This window comes from Pseudopodoces humilis, chromosome 26 (genome assembly GCF_049639895.1).
Source record: "Pseudopodoces humilis isolate 2021_Gansu_Grassland_sample_001 chromosome 26, ASM4963989v1, whole genome shotgun sequence".
In the NCBI taxonomy this organism is placed as follows: domain Eukaryota; kingdom Metazoa; phylum Chordata; class Aves; order Passeriformes; family Paridae; genus Pseudopodoces; species Pseudopodoces humilis.
In genome coordinates, this window is record NC_142225.1 from 3,923,487 (window position 1) to 3,942,026 (window position 18,540).

At 61.2% G+C, this 18,540-nt stretch overlaps 1 protein-coding gene across 2 annotated transcripts; it reads right to left on the minus strand.

Moving 5' to 3' along the window:
* Positions 1 to 3,009: 3,009 nt before the first annotated feature.
* TFEB (transcription factor EB) lies at positions 3,010 to 18,091 on the minus strand. Of its 2 annotated transcripts, none has more exons than XM_005529344.3 (9): positions 17,625 to 18,091; positions 7,643 to 7,887; positions 7,318 to 7,572; positions 7,148 to 7,228; positions 6,462 to 6,582; positions 6,267 to 6,323; positions 5,822 to 5,897; positions 5,549 to 5,696; positions 3,010 to 5,235 (listed from the first exon to the last, which is right to left on the minus strand). In XM_005529344.3, the coding sequence occupies exons 2-9, from the start codon at positions 7,835 to 7,837 to the stop codon at positions 4,795 to 4,797; spliced, it is 1,374 nt and encodes a 457-aa protein (XP_005529401.1). In that variant the 5' UTR covers positions 7,838 to 7,887; positions 17,625 to 18,091; the 3' UTR covers positions 3,010 to 4,794. The 2 variants fall into 2 exon arrangements, with proteins under 2 accessions (XP_005529401.1, XP_087923191.1); XM_088067065.1 differs by lacking the exon at positions 17,625 to 18,091 and adding an exon at positions 14,231 to 14,464.
* Positions 18,092 to 18,540: the final 449 nt, after the last annotated feature.

Here is an 18,540-nt window from a genome sequence, read left to right on the forward strand (position 1 = left end):
TTGTGAGGGGGTTGGAGACACATCCAAAGGCTGGTGCTGGGAGGTCCCAGCTCTCCTTCCATGGATCTCTCTTTTCAGACAAGCCCAGTCTGAGCACGAAATGACAGAACTAAACCCAGATCTCAAACCTGTCCCGTGGAGCAGCTCAGGGGATGTGGCTGGTCCTGGAGCATCGTGTGCCCTGCTCCTGCCTGAGGAAGGGTGTCAGCCCCAGACCAGCACGGGAAAATTCCCAACAAATTCCAGCAGCAGCTACCAGGGAGAGCTGGGGGTTCTGTGGTGCAGTTCCCACACAGAACCCTGAAATGGTTTGGCTTGGAAGTGACCAGAAAGCTCACCCAGTGAGGGCAGGGACAGCTTCCACCATTCCAGGCTGCTCCAGCCTGGCCTTGGGCACTGCCAGGGATCCAGGGGCAGCCCCAGCTGCTCTGGGCACCTGTGCCAGGGCCTGCCCACCCTGCCAGGGAACAATTCCTGCCCAAAATCCCATCTGTCCCTGCCCTCTGCCAGTGGTTCAGCCATTCCCTGGGTCCTGTCCCTCCATCCCTTGTCCCCAGTCCCTCTCCAGCTCTCCAGCCTCTTCAGGCCCTGCAAGGGGCTCTGAGCTCTCCCTGGAGCTTTTCCTCTCCAGGTGAACATTCCCAGCTCTCCCAGCCTGGCTCCAGAGGGGCTCCAGCCCTGGAGCATCCTGCTGCCTCCTCTGGATTTGCTCCAGCAGCTCCAGGTCCTGCTGCGGCTGGAGCGCAGGGCTGGGGCAGCTCCGCAGGGCTGGGGCAGCTCCGCAGGCGATGTCTCAGCTGAGCGGGGCTGTGGATCCATGGATTCGGGGGCTGAGAGCCCAAATCACCGGGTCCAGCAGCCGGAGCCCCCCCGAGCCCCGGGGAGCGCCCCTCTGCCGCTCCCGAGCCGCGCAGCCCCGGCTCCTCCGCAACCTTCGGGCTCTCTCTTGTGGCTGCTCAGCCCCGCTGCAGCCTCGCTGCTGCCGTCCCGACCCGCCGGGGTCCCCTCCAGCCGCTCCCGGGGTCCGCATCCTTCCTCCTTCCCACGGGAAAATTCCCAACCCCGAAACTGGGGAGAGCACGGCGGGCAGCGTGGGACAGCGGGCGGGACCCTCCTGCTGCCGTGGCTGCCGGGCTGGCCCCATCCCGCGGCTCTGTCTGTCCATCCCAGTCTGTCCCAGTCTGTCCCAGTCCATCCCAGTCTGTCCCAGTCCATCCCAGTCTGTCCATCCCAGTCTGTCCCAGTCCGTTCCAGTCCATCCCAGTCCATCCCAGTCCATCCCAGTCTGTCCCAGTCTGTCCAAGTCCGTCCCAGTCCATCCCAGTCTGTCCCAGTCTGTCCCAGTCCGTCCCAGTCCATCCCAGCCCATCCCAGTCCATCCCAGTCCATCCCAGTCTGTCCCAGTGCATCTCAGTTCATCCCAGCCCATCCCAGTCCATCCCAGTCCATCCCAGTCCATCCCAGCCCATCCCAGTGCATCTCAGTTCATCCCAGCCCATCCCAGCCCATCCCAGGCCATCCCAGTCCGTCCCAGCCTATCCTAGTCCATGCCAGTCCATCCCAGTCCATCCCAGCCCATCCCCGTCCATCCCCGCTCATCCCAGCCCATCCCAGGCCATCCCAGTCCGTCCCAGCCTATCCTAGTCCATGCCAGTCCATCCCAATCCATCCCAGTCCATCCCAGTCCATCCCATCCCATCCCATCCCATCCCATCCCATCCCATCCCATCCCATCCCATCCCATCCCATCCCATCCCATCCCATCCCATCCCATCCCATCCCATCCCATCCCATCCCAGTCCGTCACCACCTCATCACCCCAAGCACTCCCTCCCTTTTCTGTCCGTTGCCACCGAGTTTCCGTGGGTGGCTCTGGGGCTGTAATTAAGAGCCTCCTCTCCCGTCTCCACGGCCGCTGTGGAAGCTCAGGAAAGCCCCTTTCGTCCTCTCTCTCTCCTTTATAATTTTATTTTTCCCCCCTCCTCCCTGCAGCGCATAAAGGGATGACAGCGCTCCGAGCCGGGGTCTTTTGCATTTCTGAGTTGGTTCTGTTAATTGGAAGGAGGGTTAAGAATCTGCAAGGTCGTTTCAATCTCCATCTGACCTTCAGAGTAATCCTCTATGCCAACACCAGAGCATGTCATTAAAATGAGGCCCCTCTTCCATATCCCGGCATCCCTTTATTCTCTCCTTGTGCACATTAATTGCTCATAAGTTGATTTGATCTCCCTATTCTGCAAGAAGTAAATTGCCCTCTTATTTCGCCATTTTCATCCTGTTTTCTTAATTAGGCCCTTAAAAATCTCTAGGGCCTCAGCCGGGCCGCAGGCCTCATCCTGGGAATAAATTTTGATCTCAGCCTGATAAAGAGTGAGCAAAGCCCGAGCTGGAACAATGTCATTGGCTCCCCTCCCTCCCCGTGTGCTATTCTCCTGACATGAAAAGGCTATCAGTTTTTCTCTGTGTTAATATAGGAAATAATTCACACTTCAGGCGTTGTTCTCTATTTAGTGTTCACACTCCCCTGATAAATCAAATCAGGGATTTTTTTTTTTTTTTTAATTTTTTTTTTTTCTCTCTAAAGTGTCTGGAACCACTCGCTCCTTCTCTTCCCCCTCCTCACCTTCAGCCTCTTCTCGCTCTTTTTTCCCCCCTTTCTCCTTTTAATAAAGTTTCCAAGATAAGCCCCTGTGATTTTCCAGCCTGGGAAGTCTAATTTAAGGTGGATTTTCTTGCTTTTTTTCCCCCTCCAGTGTGTGTTTAACACCGGCACTGAAGGGAGTGGGAACCTGGCACGTGGCTGAGGGGCTGCACACGTGGCTTGGGATAAGTTTTGCCAGGCACAGGCTCAGCAGGACACTTTAAAAGTAGATTTTTTCCCCTTGTACTGTGCAGGAAAGTCCCCAAAACCTGCCTGGACCAGAGGTCCTGGCACCCAGAAGGGTTTTGCAGAACCCCGAGGTGATGCTGATCCAGCCTCCAGGACAAAGAAGCTGCCACGCTCCAGGATGTTGTAAATAAATATATTTTTAATGATTCTTCTTCCATTCCAGTTCATTCTTTTATACATTTATTTATAAAACAGTAGTAAAATTTTTTAATCAGAGCACAGTGCATTAAAAAAAAAAAAAAAGAAAAAAGTAAAACAAACAAAACTCCCAAAAAGATTAAAAAAAAATATTGTAATTATAATCCACAACTGTTTACTCACAGCCAGGGGAGACATCTCGTGCTGAGCAGTGCCCAAGGGCACCCTAAAGCCACAAAAATCCCAATTTCCCGTGGATTTTGTGCTCCTGCCCTGGAGCCCCTCTGGAGGGCACAGATCCGAGGCTCTCCCACACCCACAGGTCCCCAGCCTGGCCCGGGGTGGCCCTGGAGGGGACAATTCTCTTTCCAGGCACTGATGGCAGCACGGAAAGGGTGCCAAGGCCTCCTGTGAACACCCCCAGCCTCCAGCTCAGAGCCCCTTTGGGCTCTGGAAGGGGCTCGGGGGTCTCCTGGATCCTTCTCTTCTCCAGGTGAGCACCTGGAGCTCCTCTCTGCTCGCCCAGTGTCCCTCAGCTCCTGCTCCAACTCCTCCTCCCTCTTCCTCCCCGCCTTCCACACTTCCCCGCACCCTCACGTCCCTCAGGCCCCTCTCCAGGGCTGTCCCCCACCTCCAATCCCAAATCCAGCCCCCCCCAGGACATCCAGGAGCAGGATGGGGGCACAGAGTGACCCCCAGCCCCACAGGAGCACCCACAGCCCAGGGGGACAATGGCCAAGGGGTCTCCTCTCCTCTCCAGCTTCCCTCCCCTCCCTTGATAAATCCCCCGAGGATTTTCCCTGTGATCCCCCTGCCCTTCCCAGCTCCCTCCCAGCCTCCAGCTGGATCGGGAAGTCTGAGGAGCCCAAAGCAGCTCCCCAGTGCAGAGCTGGGGAACAAATTGGTGACACTAGGAAGAGAAACAACCCCCGAATTCCAAGCTGGTAGCAGCAGCTCAGGTTTGGCAGCTGGCACAAACCAATCCCTGGTCACAGCCTGGCAGGACTTGCAAGAAGTATCCCCCAAAAACCCTTTTATCCTCCTGGGGCTCGGTGTCACGGGACACAGACATCTCCAGGAGGCTCAGGGTCACCTGGCAGCCTTGCCCAGAGGTTTTGGGGTGGTGGGTGCTGCCCCACAAGGTGGGGGTGACAACAGGGGGTCGCTGGAGCATCAAACCCCCCATCCCACATGTTCTGGATGCCTTCAACACCCACCTGCAGACAACCGGGTGCCCTGTTAATGAACACGCACTAATTAACACCTTGTCACCCTCCTGTGAGCCCAGAGGCAGCAGGTGCTCCCAGGAAGGAGGAACTGGATGGACTGGGAAGTGTCCAGGGGCTGGGGAAGACTCGGTGGGGGTGAAGGATCCCAGAGCAAGGTGAGGAGACACCAAACCAGACACAAAGCTCGCGGCACCGTCCCTCTGCTCCCGGGGCCTCAAGGCTCCGAGGCATCACCCCAGGGAAGGGGGTGAGGCCAGGAGGGTCCTGCTGAAAGGCAAAGCAGCTGAGATCTCGCTCCCAGGCTGTGGAATCTGCAGTCAGGCCTACGCCACGGCAAAGCCAGGAAGGTCCATTCCCGCTCCCGGCAAAAAGAAGCTGCGAAAGACACGGCGGCACCCGACCCGAGCCCCGTTGCATAGAGAAAGGTACTCCTGGGAAGATTCAAGTGCACGGTGGGACGGGCTCCACCTGCCAGGAGCGTCCTGGGACTTGCCCACCCAAAGCTGGGGCTGCAGCCCCTGCCCCAGCAGCTCCCCATCACAGCATGTCCGCGTCCTCCATGCTGAAGCTGCTCCGGCGACTGCTGGCCTTGGAGGCCTCCGGGGACATGGCCGAGAACAAGGGGTCAGAGGCAAGGGGCAGCATGGTGTCCTGCATCAGCATCAAGTCCAGCTCCTTCTTGGATAGGGATGGGAAGGAAGCGCTGTGCCCGGGCTCCAGGCTGTCCGGGAAGCCCTGGGAGCCATCGTCGAAGCTCAGGCTGTGGGTGAAGTCCAGCTGGTGATAGGGAGACTGGGGCGGCGCGGGCAGCGCCGGCTGCGGCTGCGATTCGGGGTCTGGGGGTGGCAGCAGTGGCTCCAGGGTCCCCTCGTCCCCGCTGGCTTCTTGCTTGACCACCTGCTGAGCCAGCTCGGCCACGTTGACGCCCGAGGGCGAGGAGGTGGGCAGCCCATGGACGCGTGCCTGCATCTCCAGCTCCTGCCAAGGGGACACAGCGGGGCTTTGGTTGGGGTGTCACACTCGAGGACACGGCACAGGGACATTGACGGAGGTGGCAGGGACTGAGCAGCTCCCAGGGAAGGAGCCCCTGGAAGATGCACGGCGATCTGTGCGAAGCTCAATGCGCTGCAGTGAGCCTCAGGCTTCAGGTTTGCCTCAAGGCTCTGCTCCTGGTGACTTCCCAGCCAAAAAAAGGCAGGAGACGCCCTGGCCAAGGCCTCGGTGGGGCAGGAGCGAGGGGCTGGTGGGGCTGGGGTGGAGCAGAGGCAGGGAAGAGCCCAGGGAAGCTCACCTGGATGCGGAGCAGCAGCTGCTTGTTCGTCATCTCCAGGCGCCGCGAGTGATTCTCCAGGTCCCGGGACCTCTGCAGGTCCTTCTGCATCCTCTTGATGTAATCCACGGACGCCTTCAGGATTGTCCCTTTGTTCCAGCGCACGTCCCTGTCACCCAGGAGGGAAAAAGAGATGGACCTGGGTGCCAGCAGTGTGGCCCCTCACCCCTCCTCCACCAGAAAGCCCCCGGTGACCGCAGTGCTCGCAGTGCTGCGGGAGCCATGGGTACGTACAGGTCGTTGGCTTTTGGGATCAGCATTCCCAGCTCCTTGATGCGGTCGTTGATGTTGAACCTTCGCCGCCTCTCGACTGCGGGTGACAGGAGAGGGGTGCAAGTGAGGAGGCAGCAAGAGCAGGAAAGGCTCTGTGTCCTCTCCCACACGTCCTTCATGTCCCTCATGTCCCAAAACCCTCTGTCGTGCCCCAGCCAGAGCCTCTGGAATTGGGGAGCTCAGGATGAGGAACCTCAGGAGCCAACCCTGCTCCATCCCTGGCCCAGCAGGTCTGATCTCCCCCCAGAAGGACAATGGGGTGTCTCCTGTACCCCATTTGGAAAAGAGGGGCTCAGGGGGCCCTTCCTGGAAAGGAGGACCCAGCTCAGAGAAAGTGGGAATGAGGATGAAGAGTGATGGGGAAAGGCTGTGGGCTCAGGAGAAGGAAAGGCAGAGCTGAACTCACTCAGGTTGTGATTGTCCTTCTTCTGGCGCTCCTTGGCCAGGGCTCTGCTCTCAGCATCTGCAAGAGACCCCCGGTGTCACCCAGAGGGGACAAGGCTGCACCTGACCCCACGAGCATCCCGGGCTGGCACTGGAGCCCCTGTACCCCCATGGGGACAGGGCAGCCCCACTTCTGTCACTGGCTCTGGGGCCATACCTGTGAGCTCTCTCTTCTGGGTGAGGTCGGCGGGGCAGGAGCTGCTGGTGACACCAACGAGTGATGCCGTCACCTGTGGGTCCCCACTGTAGACATTCATGTGACTGCTGGACATGGGCAGCTGGAGAGCAGAGGGACAGATGGGTTAGCTCTGTGCAGGGCTGGGGACCGGGATCACACCCAGCTGGGATGGGAGTGCACAGCCTGGGCACGTGGAATTGTCTTCCCAGCTCCTTAAAGCAGCTTTCACCAGAGTAAAAAAGAAAAGAGGACTTCAAAGGGCACAGCTGATCCCCTCCCGTGGCAAACATCTCAAATAGGGCAGGATGAATCCCACTGGGAGCTGCCACACGGATCTGAGCCGGGGGACACTGCTGCTCTGGGGCAGTTCCTGGAAGGGAAACCTCTCCTGGCTCTCCCATCTCCCCACCCTTGCTCCCTTCCCATGCCTCTCTCCCACCTCTCCAGCTTTTTAAAAGGGTTCCCAACTGTCCTCAAGGGGGAAAACAGCTGGAGAACTGAAGCTTGTGGGTGTTGCTGTCTCTGGGGACAAGGCTGGCTTGGGCTGCCACCGTGGCACCGCTGTGGGGACGTGGCAGAAGATCCCCTCTGTGCCACCTGCGTACCTGCGAGGACAGGGCTGTGGGACCCCCAGTTGTGGCCCCTTCCTGTCACCCCTCACTCACCGTGTTGGGCATGTGGACTTCAGGGTTCATGTAGCCCAAAACATCATCCAGGCGCATGATGTCATCGATGACCTCATCGAACTGAAAGGGAAAAGGACCCGATGCCCATGGGCTCCTCTGCCCTTCCCAGCACCCAGCGTGTCCCCAGCAGCCCGGTGACACCTCCTCACCTCCCGCTCGGGGTTGGAGCCGATGTTGAGCATGGCCATGGGGCTGTTGGGAGCGCTGTTGCCCGCCGAGGAGGACAGGACATGGCCGGGCCGGACGCCGGGGGATGCGGCCGGGGGTGGCTTGGGGGAGTGGCTGGCGGGGCTGACGTGGGCGGCGAACTTGTTCCCGTAGGTTTCGGAGAGATAAGCCTGGACCTTCTTGTCCCGAGACTTCTGCAGGTGATAGGTGGTGGGGTTCTCCAGGTAGGACTGGACCTGCGGGGACAAAACCCATCAGGGACCCCGTGGGCTGTCCCAGAGCCGGGCAGGGGGGACACCACGGTACCTTGAGGACCTCTCCGGGCACGGGCGGTGGGGACTGGAAGTGGACGGGGGTGTTGATGGCGGGGCTGGAGGCCACGGGCATGCGCTGCTGCTGCATGTAGCTCATCATCATCTGCTGCTGCACCCGCTCCCGCTCCGCTTCCTGCTGCGCCTGCTGCTTCATCAGCTCCATCCGCAGCCCGATGCGGGACGCCATGGTGGCACACGGGGCTGGGAGCCACGAGCCCGCCTGGCACAGACGTCACCCTGGCAGGAGGACACGGAGCGTCACCGACAGCCTCGCACAGCGGGGAAATTGAGGCACAGGGTGACATCCCAGAGCGCCCGCACTGGCTGGTGACGGATCCTGGAGGATCATCCCAGGGCTGGCTGGATGGCTCTGCCCTCCCGTCACAGAGCAGGAGGACGTGGTCCCACCACCCAGCCTGGCTGTGAGAGCCCCCCCGGCTGCCTCCTTACAGAAAACGGGGCTGAGAAGTGAAAAGCAAGCCCAGGGAGCTCCGGAGAAGGGGAACTGCTGAGGATGACCAAGGGGAAGGGTGGCCAGAGCTGGCATTGACAAGGAGAGGGGGGAATTAGGGTCTGGCAGGAAGGGAACCCCGAAGGAGCAGCCGGAACCCCGCGCTGTGCACTCACCCCAGAGCCACTTCCCAAACACCGCAGGCACGGCAGAACCCAGAGCGAGCCCGGCAGCGAAAGGGAAAGAGAAAGCGAGGCCAGAGCAGGAAGAAAAGGCCGGCGGGTGCCAGGAGCCGGGGGCAGGTTGAACCCCCCGGCCCGGCCGTGCCAAAGCCCGGCTCCGGCGCGGGGCGAACAAGGCGAGCTCTGTGCGGGGCCGGCACGCGAGCGAGGGGACGGGGGGGACGGCAGCGGCCCCCACCCGGCACAGACCGGCCCTTGTTCCCCCGGACAAAGGGGACAGCGGCCCGAGGAGGGTGAAGGATGCCGGGGCACAGGGAGCTTTCCCACGCGGGGCTCGGGGATGCGGGAGGTGCCCTAGAGGGGTCCGGAGCGCAGCATCCCAAGGGAGCGGAGCACGGGGGGCGAAGGAAAAGCTGCGAGGGGAACAGGCAGGAGGGGAAACCAGGCAGATCTGGAGGGTTTTGCTGTTTAAATGCAGAGATGGAGGGGCCACGGCTGTGGCAGCCACCCAGAGCCGGTGCCACGCGTTACCCGGAGGGGAAATTAAATCAAGGCAGTGCGGACGGCAGCGCGATTACACAGCTCAAGAGCAGCTATTGAGCGGCGAGGGGAAGGGAATTAATTAGCCATGGTGGCCTGTCCGAAGGGGGATGGGAGCCCAGAGCTGGGGACAGAGATCCACGGGAGCTTCGTTAACGGGGATGTGCGAGCAGCCTTGGAGGAGGGCACGGGACGGGGGGAGTTGGGATGAGAAACAGCAGAACCCTGGGAAAGACCCCAGCGAGAATCCCCAGAGGATGGAACAAGGCGGAATTAAGGGGGAAACCCGTGGCTGATACCCACGGGGGATGTACAACCCCAAACATGAAGGGAAGGGTGAGAGGCTTTTCTCAGGAAGGGCTGGCACTCGTGGGTGTCACAGGAAGGGTGCCAAGGCACAGCCACCCACAGCACAGCATCCCCAGAGCCCTGCCAACCCCCCAGCCTGGCTGCAGGACCCCCCCAGCCGCCCCCTTACGGAAAACGGGGCTGGGAGAATCAAAAGGGCCCGAGAAGAGCTGCAGAAGATGAGGATGAGGAAGGGTGGCCAGGGTTTGGCTTGGTGAGGAGAGGGGGGAAATTAGGTCAGGGTTAAAATAACACCTTTGGTTCTGCTTGGCTTCCCCCCACCCCCCAAAATGCTGAGCAGCTTCTGCTTTCGCTCTGAGTCAGCCCTGGCAGGAGGGCGGCAGCAGGACAGGATGGGGACCCGGGGCCCACGTCCCACCCTCCCCTGAACCACGGGGACATGGAAGAACACATGGAATGGCAGCTCCATCCTGGTATTCCTGGGAGGGCACCCAGTGGTTCTCCCACTGAGCCAGAGCCATCCCAGCAGCAGCAGGAGCCCCAGACTGGTCCCTACTGAGAGAACTCAAGCCAGCCTTGTCCCTGGAGGCTGCAACACCCACAAGAATCAGCTCTCCAGCTTTTTTCCCCTTGAGGGCACCTGGGAACCCTTTTAAAAAGCTGAAGAGGCAGGAGAGAGGCATGGGGAGGGAGCAAGGGTGAGGAGATAGAAAAATCAGGAGAGGTTTCCCAGGCTCATCCTGGCGCACAGGGAGGCACAGCAGTGCTGGGAGGCCTGCAGTGGGAGATGGAGGAGCTGGGAAGTGGATGGGGGGGCTGAAAGGGAGGGCAGATCTGGATGATCCCAGCCCCTCTCCACAGCCCTACTGGGCTTTTCCTGTCTGGAGGAACGCAGGACACGGGGCATGGAGTTGTGCTCCACCAGCACCCCCCAGCCAGAGCCAGGGAATGCATCTCCCTTCCAAATATCTCCGCTGCTACTCAGCAGCACGGCTATTTCTGGCCCTTCCTCGCCTTCCCTCCGGGGGTGTTATTTCAGCAAGAACCCCATGTCCCGGGATGGCACTCGGGGGTGGCTCCAGCTGGAGGACCCCCAGAGCTGCTCCAACCCTCTCTGGTCCCACCCAGGACTTGCCACAAGCCCGAGTTGTCCCTCAGCCCTGCGGTGACAGCCGGTGGTGACAACAGGGGCGGCTGCTCAGCAACCGCTGGGACGTGCTGGAGGGACATCGGGCGCTGCCCCGCAACGCCGGGGGCCAGGCTGGTGACAGAGCCACTGCCCGAGCTGGCCAGTGCCACCTGAAGGGACACAACACCTGGAAGAGCCACAGCAGTGTCCCCAGGCTCAGGTGTGGGTGAAAAATGCCTGGAGGCATTTCCCAGATTTAGCCAAGGGGGGATCTCGTTCCCCTCCCAGGGGAAGTGGCACAGGGTGGCAGGGCCACAGCACCCCCTGCGAGTGCCACACACCTCCTGCCACCCCTCTGAGCATGGGGAGCGATGCCCTGCCGAGCTGAGAACCCCCAAACTCACTGCACGAGGCCACACTCCTTCCTGTGCTTTATTTCCCGGTCGATCGTGGCCGTTTATGAGCGGAAAAATCCATCAGCAGCTCCGGGCAGGAGCGGGGACCCCCGGGGAAAGGCGGGGGGACAGGGCAGGGACCATCCACCCACCCAAACACCACGCTGCTCTGGGAACTGAGGGGCAGCCAAAAGGAAAAGGAGAAGAAAGAAGTGAAAACAGCTTTGCTGCTCGCCACCCGCCGGGCCAGCCTTCCCTTCCTTCCTTCCTTCCTCGTTTTTCATTTTCAAACAGCGGCAGGTGGGGAGGGACACGGGAGGGAGCACGAGGGACCCCAGCCCGGGCAGGCACAGCTGGGTCCAGGCAGCCCCAAGCCCAAGGTTTGCTCCGATGTCACCGAGCTGTCACCTCCCCACGCACCCACAAAGCCACCCCCAGCCTGGGGACGGGCTCTGCTGTCACCCTGCTGGGTGGGGACAGGGGACAACGAGGCTGGGCTTCCCTGGGTGCGGGGCAGAGGGGCTGGGGGACCCTGCAGGTGCCAGGGCCAGCAGGTCACAGATCCCCTCGCTCCGGGCCAGCCCTGTGTTCCTCATTTTTAGCAGCCACACGGGGTGCAGGGGGGGAAGTTGCAAAAAAACCCCTCCAAAACTGCTTGTTTTTGTCACTGGGGTGAGCAACTGGGCTGAGAAAACACATGGAAAAATTGATGTGGCTGCTGCCACCGGGGACAGGAGACAGGGCTGGGTGTGCCCCGTGGGGGCTGCAGGGACACCTCTGTAAATGCAGAGGGGCAAAAGCTGTCCCTGGTGACTCCAGGGGATGTGGCACACAGGGATCCCTCACCCTCCGTGTGCCCAGAGCAGGTGCAGAGGAAGCACCCGGATTACAGGTGGAAAAGAGGCTGGAAAATATAAAATTTAGGGAGCTGATAAGAAAGATGGAGAAAGAAAAGAGTTAGGAGAGCGAGGACAAGGGGGAATGGCCTCCCACTGCCAGAGGGCAGGGACAGATGGGATATTGGGAAGGAACTGTTCCCTGTGAGGGTGGGGGGGAGCAGGGATGGAATTCCCAGAGAAGCCGTGGCTGCCCCTGGATCCCTGGAAGTGTCCAAGGCCAGGCTGGAGCAGCCTGGGACAGTGGGAAGGTGTTCCTGCCCATGGAGTGAGCTGAGCTTTAAGGTCCCCAACCACTGTGACCCCACAGCCCTGCAGCACCTGGGGTGCCCCCAGCACTCCCAGCTGGTCCCTGGTGCGGCAGTGCCACCAGGACACCTGAGTGACAGTGCCAGGGACACCCCAAGGCTGCTCTGCACCACATCCCTGCGCTCCCTCCAGGCCAGGAATGCAGCTGGACCCCATGGCCACCCCTTGGGGCACCAACCCACCCTTGGCAAGGCCAGCACAGGGGTGATTTATGCCCTGAGGGGACCCCCCCGTGCCAGGGCTCAGCGAGAATCCTTCCTCTCCCTGGGAATGTTTGGGGTGGGCAGCTCCAGGAAGGAGCTGCAGGGACAGGGGGCTCAGGAAAGGATTCCTCCCCACAAACAGGGAAACCTGGCAGTAGGGCCATCCCTGGAAACCCTGAGCCAGCACTGGCCATGAGCTTGGACCAGAGGCTCCAGAGATCCCATCCAGCCCCTGGGATGAGGATGGGTGGGAAAACAGGAGAATAACCCCATTTCCAACCCCAGAGAGCAGCAATGCCCTCCCCATCCACCCACATGGAACCATCCCAGCCCCATCCAGGAGCTGTGTGAGGCAGGGCTCCTGGGATGATTTGGAACCATCCCAGACCCATCCAGGAGCTGTGTGAGGCAGGGCTCCTGGGATCATTGGGAACCATCCCAGACATAGCCAGGAGCTGTGTGAGGCAGGGCTCCTGGGATCATTGGGAACCATCCCAGCCCCATCCAGAGGCTCCTTCCCCGTGCTCCTGAGAGGGAGAAGGAGCAGGCAAAGGAGGGGTTTGGCAGAGCCACGCCGGGGTCAGTTGACAGCAGCAGCGAGGGACTGAGTCACCAGGACTGTTTTTAGCCCCGGCATCTCAGCAACGTGGAGCGGGACGTTGTTAACAGGCGCTGGGTCAGAGGCCAAATGTTTTCCCTGCCCCGCTTTAAACACCGCGCCTGGAAAAGGCTGAGGGATCCGGCACAGGAAAAACATTAACCCCAAACACCCAGGTAAGCCTGGTCCACCCAGGAGGGCTCAGGTAAGCCTGGCCCACCCAGGAGGGCTCAGGGAAGCAGTGAAGGGAGAAGCATCAGGCCCTGATGCCACACAGGGCTGCGTGTCCTTCGTCACTGAATTAACAGGGTCCAGAAAAAAATCCTTTGGAATGGCCAGGAGAGCCCAGCTGGGCGTGGCAGCCATTAAGGGGTTAATAATACACACACACACAACCTTGCTCAACCCAAAAATCCTCTCTTTCAACCCCAAAAAACCCACCCAGCTGAGGGATGGCTGTGGATCATCACCCAGCTGGGCACGGCAGCAGGAGCTTGGCAACTCCAGGCCAGGTTTGGGTGTGGGGAGAGGCAGGGGGACCCCCGGGACCCTCCCAAAGCTGGGCAGGAGCTGCAGAGCCCTGATTGAAACATCACTGTCCAACTGACCGGGCTGGGAATTCACAGCCCCTGCCCCCTCCACGGCCTCCCCCCGCCGGCAGCAATTAAAAATAAAAGTGTGAACAGGCAGGAGGGTGGGTTCAGCCACCACCCCGGGCACGGTGAGTAATCAGGACACAGGAGGGGACCGCGGTGACCTTGGAGGGGACGGGCAGGCTCCAGGTCCTGCTCCACATCCCAGGGAAAGGAGTGAGCCGGGAGCGCAGCCCCGAAGGAAAACCCCGGCTCGGGGTCACTCCGGGCGATTTGGGTGTTGGCTTTTTGAAATAACCGCATAAATGAGCAATCAGGGGAACTGGCAGGACGGCACCGGGATCCAGCCAGGCAGACACTGCTCCAGGGGGCTGGGACAGCACCACCACCCACTCCAAAATTCTAGAAACCATCCTAGAAAGTGCAGAGAAACCATCCCAAAAAGTGGGGAGAGGCCAGGCCATCCCAGAAAGTGGGGAGAAACTATCCCAAAAAGTGGGGAGGAACCATCCCAAGAAGTGAGGAGAGGCCATCCCAAGAAATGGGGAGAAGCCATCCCAAGAAATGGGGAGGAACCATCCCAAGAAATGGGGAGGAACCATCCCAAAAAGTGGCGATGCTCAGCAACACCTGGAGCTCCAGGCGCCCCAAGCTCACTGTGCCACCTGCTACCAGCACACGGTGACAGGGCCACCCCCTGCCCCCCTTGGCAGTGCCAGAGGCACTCCCAGTGCCGCCTCCACCCCTCCTCCCTCCCAGCTCCATGCTGCTGGAAGGAGGTAATATTTATAAATACGCCGTGTCCAGCCCCCAGCACCCAGCCTGGAGGCTCGGTGCAGGCAGAGCTCGTGTAACCAGGGCCGGCAGCCCCAGGAATAAACAAACTGGGGACATCCCCTGCCTTGTCCTCCCAAACCAGCCCGGGGCTCACCAACCCCCTGGCAGCACCTCCCGTGCCCGGCCAGCGCCGCTTACCCGCTCAGGAGAGCTTTGTGCTGTGCCCTCCTTTCTGCCAGGCTCAGCCCGGCACTTTCCTGCTCCGTGAAGGTCAAACTGGTCTCTCGGGAGCCCCCGCTGCCAGCCCAGCCCCTGGCCTGGCACGGTGCCGCCTCTCCCGGGCACGTTGCGCCCGTCGGACCCGTGCAGGAGCCCAGAGGTTTCTTCCCACCAGGCTGGGATTTCTCCTTGGCCTGCCCCGTTTCCCCAAAATGCTCAGCCAAACCCGCTGGCAACTCAGCTCCCTCCTGCCCTGGCAGCAGTGTGGGAGCAGGGAAACGCTCCCCGTGTGTGCCAGGTGGATGCAGCCTTCTCCTCATTTCCTCCAAAATATTCCCACCCCGTGCGGTCACCCCAAAATCCCGAGGGCACAGCCCGGGCAGGAGCCAGCGCTGCTGCCCTCGCGTGTCCCTGAGGCTCCGAGAACTCCCCCAGCGTCCCCACACTGGGAGTTTCAGGTTTATCCGGAATTTGCAGCCATTTAACCAAAGGAGGGGAGCGAGGCAGAGCTCGGGGTGTGGGGAGTTTGTTTGGAGCCGCTCGGAGGAAAGGTGACAAAACCCCGGGGGCAATTCCTAGAAGAGGCTTTAAAGATAAGGTGGCACAACCTGTAGGGACCGTGGGGCACTGGGAGACCTTGAGCCCTTCCCAGGTGATCCCACCCAGCAAATCATCCCACAGTGCCCATCCCCAACGCTCCTGCTCCGGCTCTGCAGCACTCACCTCCCCAGAACACCCCCCAGAACTGCCCCTGCGCCTCCAGAGATGGAGCATCCCCCATTCCCGGTGTTCTCAGCCTCCCGGGAAGGCGAGGAGCAGCACCCGGAGCTCATCCTGGAGCACAGGATTCCCACATTCCTGGGAATTCCACGTCAGGGCAGGCAAATCCGCAGGGAAAACCTGCTCCAACCACAAGCCAAGTGCCAGCAGGAGGGACACGAACTTGGAATGGATTAGGGAAGAGCCACTGGGGCTCTTTCTGGACGTGCCAGCGAGAGGAAAAAAAAGGATGAGCGCATAATCCCTGTGTGGTCAGGGAGAGATCGCCACTGCCACCCTTCCAAGTGTCACAGCACCGGTGACAATGACCACGGAATCACCCCTGTGATCCTGGCTGCCTCCATGCTGGGATCACACAGCTTGGAAAAGCTCATGGAGGTGATGCCACCACGGGAAAGCCACCACGGGGCGGTGACAGCACACCTGGCACCTCCGAGCACCCCCTGCTCTTTTATGGGGTTGTCAAACACCCAACGCCGGCTCCCTGGGATCCTCCTGGGATCGCTGACAGCCAACAGGGCCTCTGGGAAGTTGTCACGGAACAGCCACCAGCAGCAGGGCCACCACAGGGACATGTGGTGGCACTGCCCCACACCCAGGACACCGCTGCTTCCCCCTGTCCGCTTCCTCTTTGTCCGGGATATGGGATAACCCCGCACAGGGCAGTTACAAAACAGCTCCCTTGGGGTGAGTCTGGCATGAGGTGCCCTCTAAAACCACCCCAAAACCTCCAGATGGGAATTTTTGTCCCCACAGAGGGGACAGGGATGTGGCAGCTCCATCCCTGTCTGTGCCCCAGGAAAGGAGCAATCCAGGGATGAGATCCCAACACATCAGACTCCCAGCTCCCCATTCCAACACTCCAAGGGAGGAGCCAGAGGATGTTTTTACCCTCAGCACTGTGGATTTTTGGAGAGGAACACCCCCAGCGTGGCCCCCCAGCCCCATTTCCCTGTTTGTTGTGCTCAAACCACCCCACCCTCAGCCCTGGGAATGTCCCCTCTGCTCTGGTGACCCACCACATCATCCCAAGGGGCTCTTCCCATTCCCAACAGCACTTCCAGGGAAACAGGGAACGCAGGGCAGGGCGGACCAGGAACACACACGTGCTGCAAAGTCGGTGCCGTGAAGCGTGGAAAAAGCAATAAAATCCCTGGCTGGAATCACGGCTCCATCCCAAACACCCGGATGCTGGATGGCCCCGCTGCAGCCAGCTCCACCCCGGCGCAGTTTCCTCCTGATAAGGGCGGGCAGGCAAGGCCAGCATCCCTTGGAAAACACGCCGGGCCAGCATCCCTCGGGAGGCGAACCCAGAATCCCTCAGGAAGCAAACCCAGCATCCCTCGGAAAACACCGGGCTCCCCTCCACGTGCTGGCCTGACCATCCCCACCCGAATCTGGGTTGTTTCCCAACTCCAGCCACCCCAGTCCCAAATTCCCACCGCTCCCCAGCACGGTTTTCCCAGCCGGATCCCTCCTGCAGCAGGTGAGCGAGCTCAGGCTGGGAGAAACCAGCCCCATTCCCAGCTCCGGCCGGAGCAGCCGTGCATGAAGCCAAGCAAACACGGCAGGGAAGTACAGAGAAGAGGTGGGGGTAGAGAAAAAATAACCCCCCAAACCCTCCCTTCGCTGCCTGCCGGACTCTGTTATATAAAAAACACCAACTCCCCCCCGTGCCCCAAGGGCCGGGAACACGCAGGAGCGCCGGGATTCCTGGAAATGGGCCCTGCTTTCCCCGGACTCGCACCGGCTTATTTATTTATCTTACAAGAGCACAATAACCACCAGATTTTCTTTGTGTTTCTAGTTTTTGTTGGGGGTTTTTTTGGGTGGTTTTTTTTTTTAAGGAAATCTCCCCCATCATCTGACTGCCCGAAGCTCTGGGGGCTGCGTAATCCTTTCCTGCCTCGTAATTAATTCATGAATGTAATTAATCGGCGGCTGGAGTCTCGGGGCAGCCCTCTCTATGCCTCCCCCCCCCCCCCCAGATTTCCCGGGGGAGGGGGGGACACACGCTGTGTGTCCTCTCGGTGACCCCCTAAAAGCCGTGTGACACGAGGCATCCCAACTTCTCCCATCTTTTCCAACCCCAAAAAGGGGTCCCCGCTTTGTGTCCCCCAAGCCGGGGGGTGCCCGAGACACCCCCTGGTGTCCTGGAGCATCCGCGCCTCAGTTTCCCCACGCGTGGAGCACCGTGTTCGGGGGGGTTCCCCATGGGAAAGGCGACACGGGCAGGTCCCCCGGGCTGCCGGGGGGTCTGGCAGCCCCCGGGACCGCCGGTTTTGGGGTGGGGACATCGGGATGAGCTGCCGGAGACCCCCAAAACCCCCGCAGCACCAGGAGCAGCCGGGCCGGAGCCTCCCGGGGCCCGCTGCCGGGAGCGAGGGGGAGCGTATTATTTACAGCAAAATAAGGGGAAAAAAAGCAACTACGAGCTCAAAGCGCCCCGGGATGGCGCAGGAGGGGAGGGAGCACCCCAACACCCCCATAGCACCCCCAGAAAGCGGGCTCCCAGCCGAGGGGGCCCCGCTGTGCGGCTGCTGAGCCCCCCCCCTCACCAGGGACCCCCGGGACCCCTCACCCCTGCACTCACCCCTGGGGAACGGCGAGGAAACGAAGTGGTTCGGCTGCGCTCGGCTGCGCTCGGTTCTGTTCGGCCTCGCTCGGCTGCGCTCGGCCCGGCTCGGTTCGGCTTCTCGGCTCTGTTCAGCTCCGCTCGGGTCGGTTCGGGTCTGTTCGGCCTCGCTCGGCTGCGCTCGGCCCGGCTCGGCCCGGTCCCGCTCGGATCGGTTCGGCTGCGCTCGGGCCGGCTCCTCGGCTCAGTTCGGCTCCACTCGGTTCTGCTCGTCCTCGGCTCGGTTCGGCTCCTCGGTTCGGCTCGGTTCGGCTCCTCGGCTCGGTTCGGCTAGGTACGGCTCGGTTCGGCCGCGCTCGGCACGGTCGGGTCGGGCTCCTGGGCTCGGCTCAGCGCAGTCCGGCCCGGTTGGGCTCGGCTCGGCCCGGCTCGGCCCCGTGCCGAGGGAGGGCGGCAGCAGCGCCCGCCCGGCCCGGCGCGGCCCGTTCCGCTGCCCTCGCTCCGCTCCGCCGGCCCCGGGCACGCCGGGAGCTGAGGCCGCGCCTGCCGGGACTTGTAGTCCCCGCCCGGGCCACGGCGGGAGTTTGCGCTCGGCGCTTGCCTTCCCTGAAGTGGGGGGGGCCTCCCCAAAAATGTTTTTTTTCCCCTAAAGCGGGTGTTTCCACCCCAAAAACGGGTCGGGAGAGGAGGGGTGGGGTGGGAGGTGCAGGTAGCACTGTGTTTGGCTTGTGCAGTCCCGTGAACCGGGATCGTGCATCCCTTTCCATCAGGAGCACGGGGGATCATGGAGCTCCTTGCAGCGGGATCCTGCATCCCCTCACACCGGGATCACACCGGGATCACACAGGGATCCTGCATCCCCTCACACCGGGATCACACAGGGATCACACCGGGATCACACCGGGATCACACCGGGATCACACAGGGATCCTGC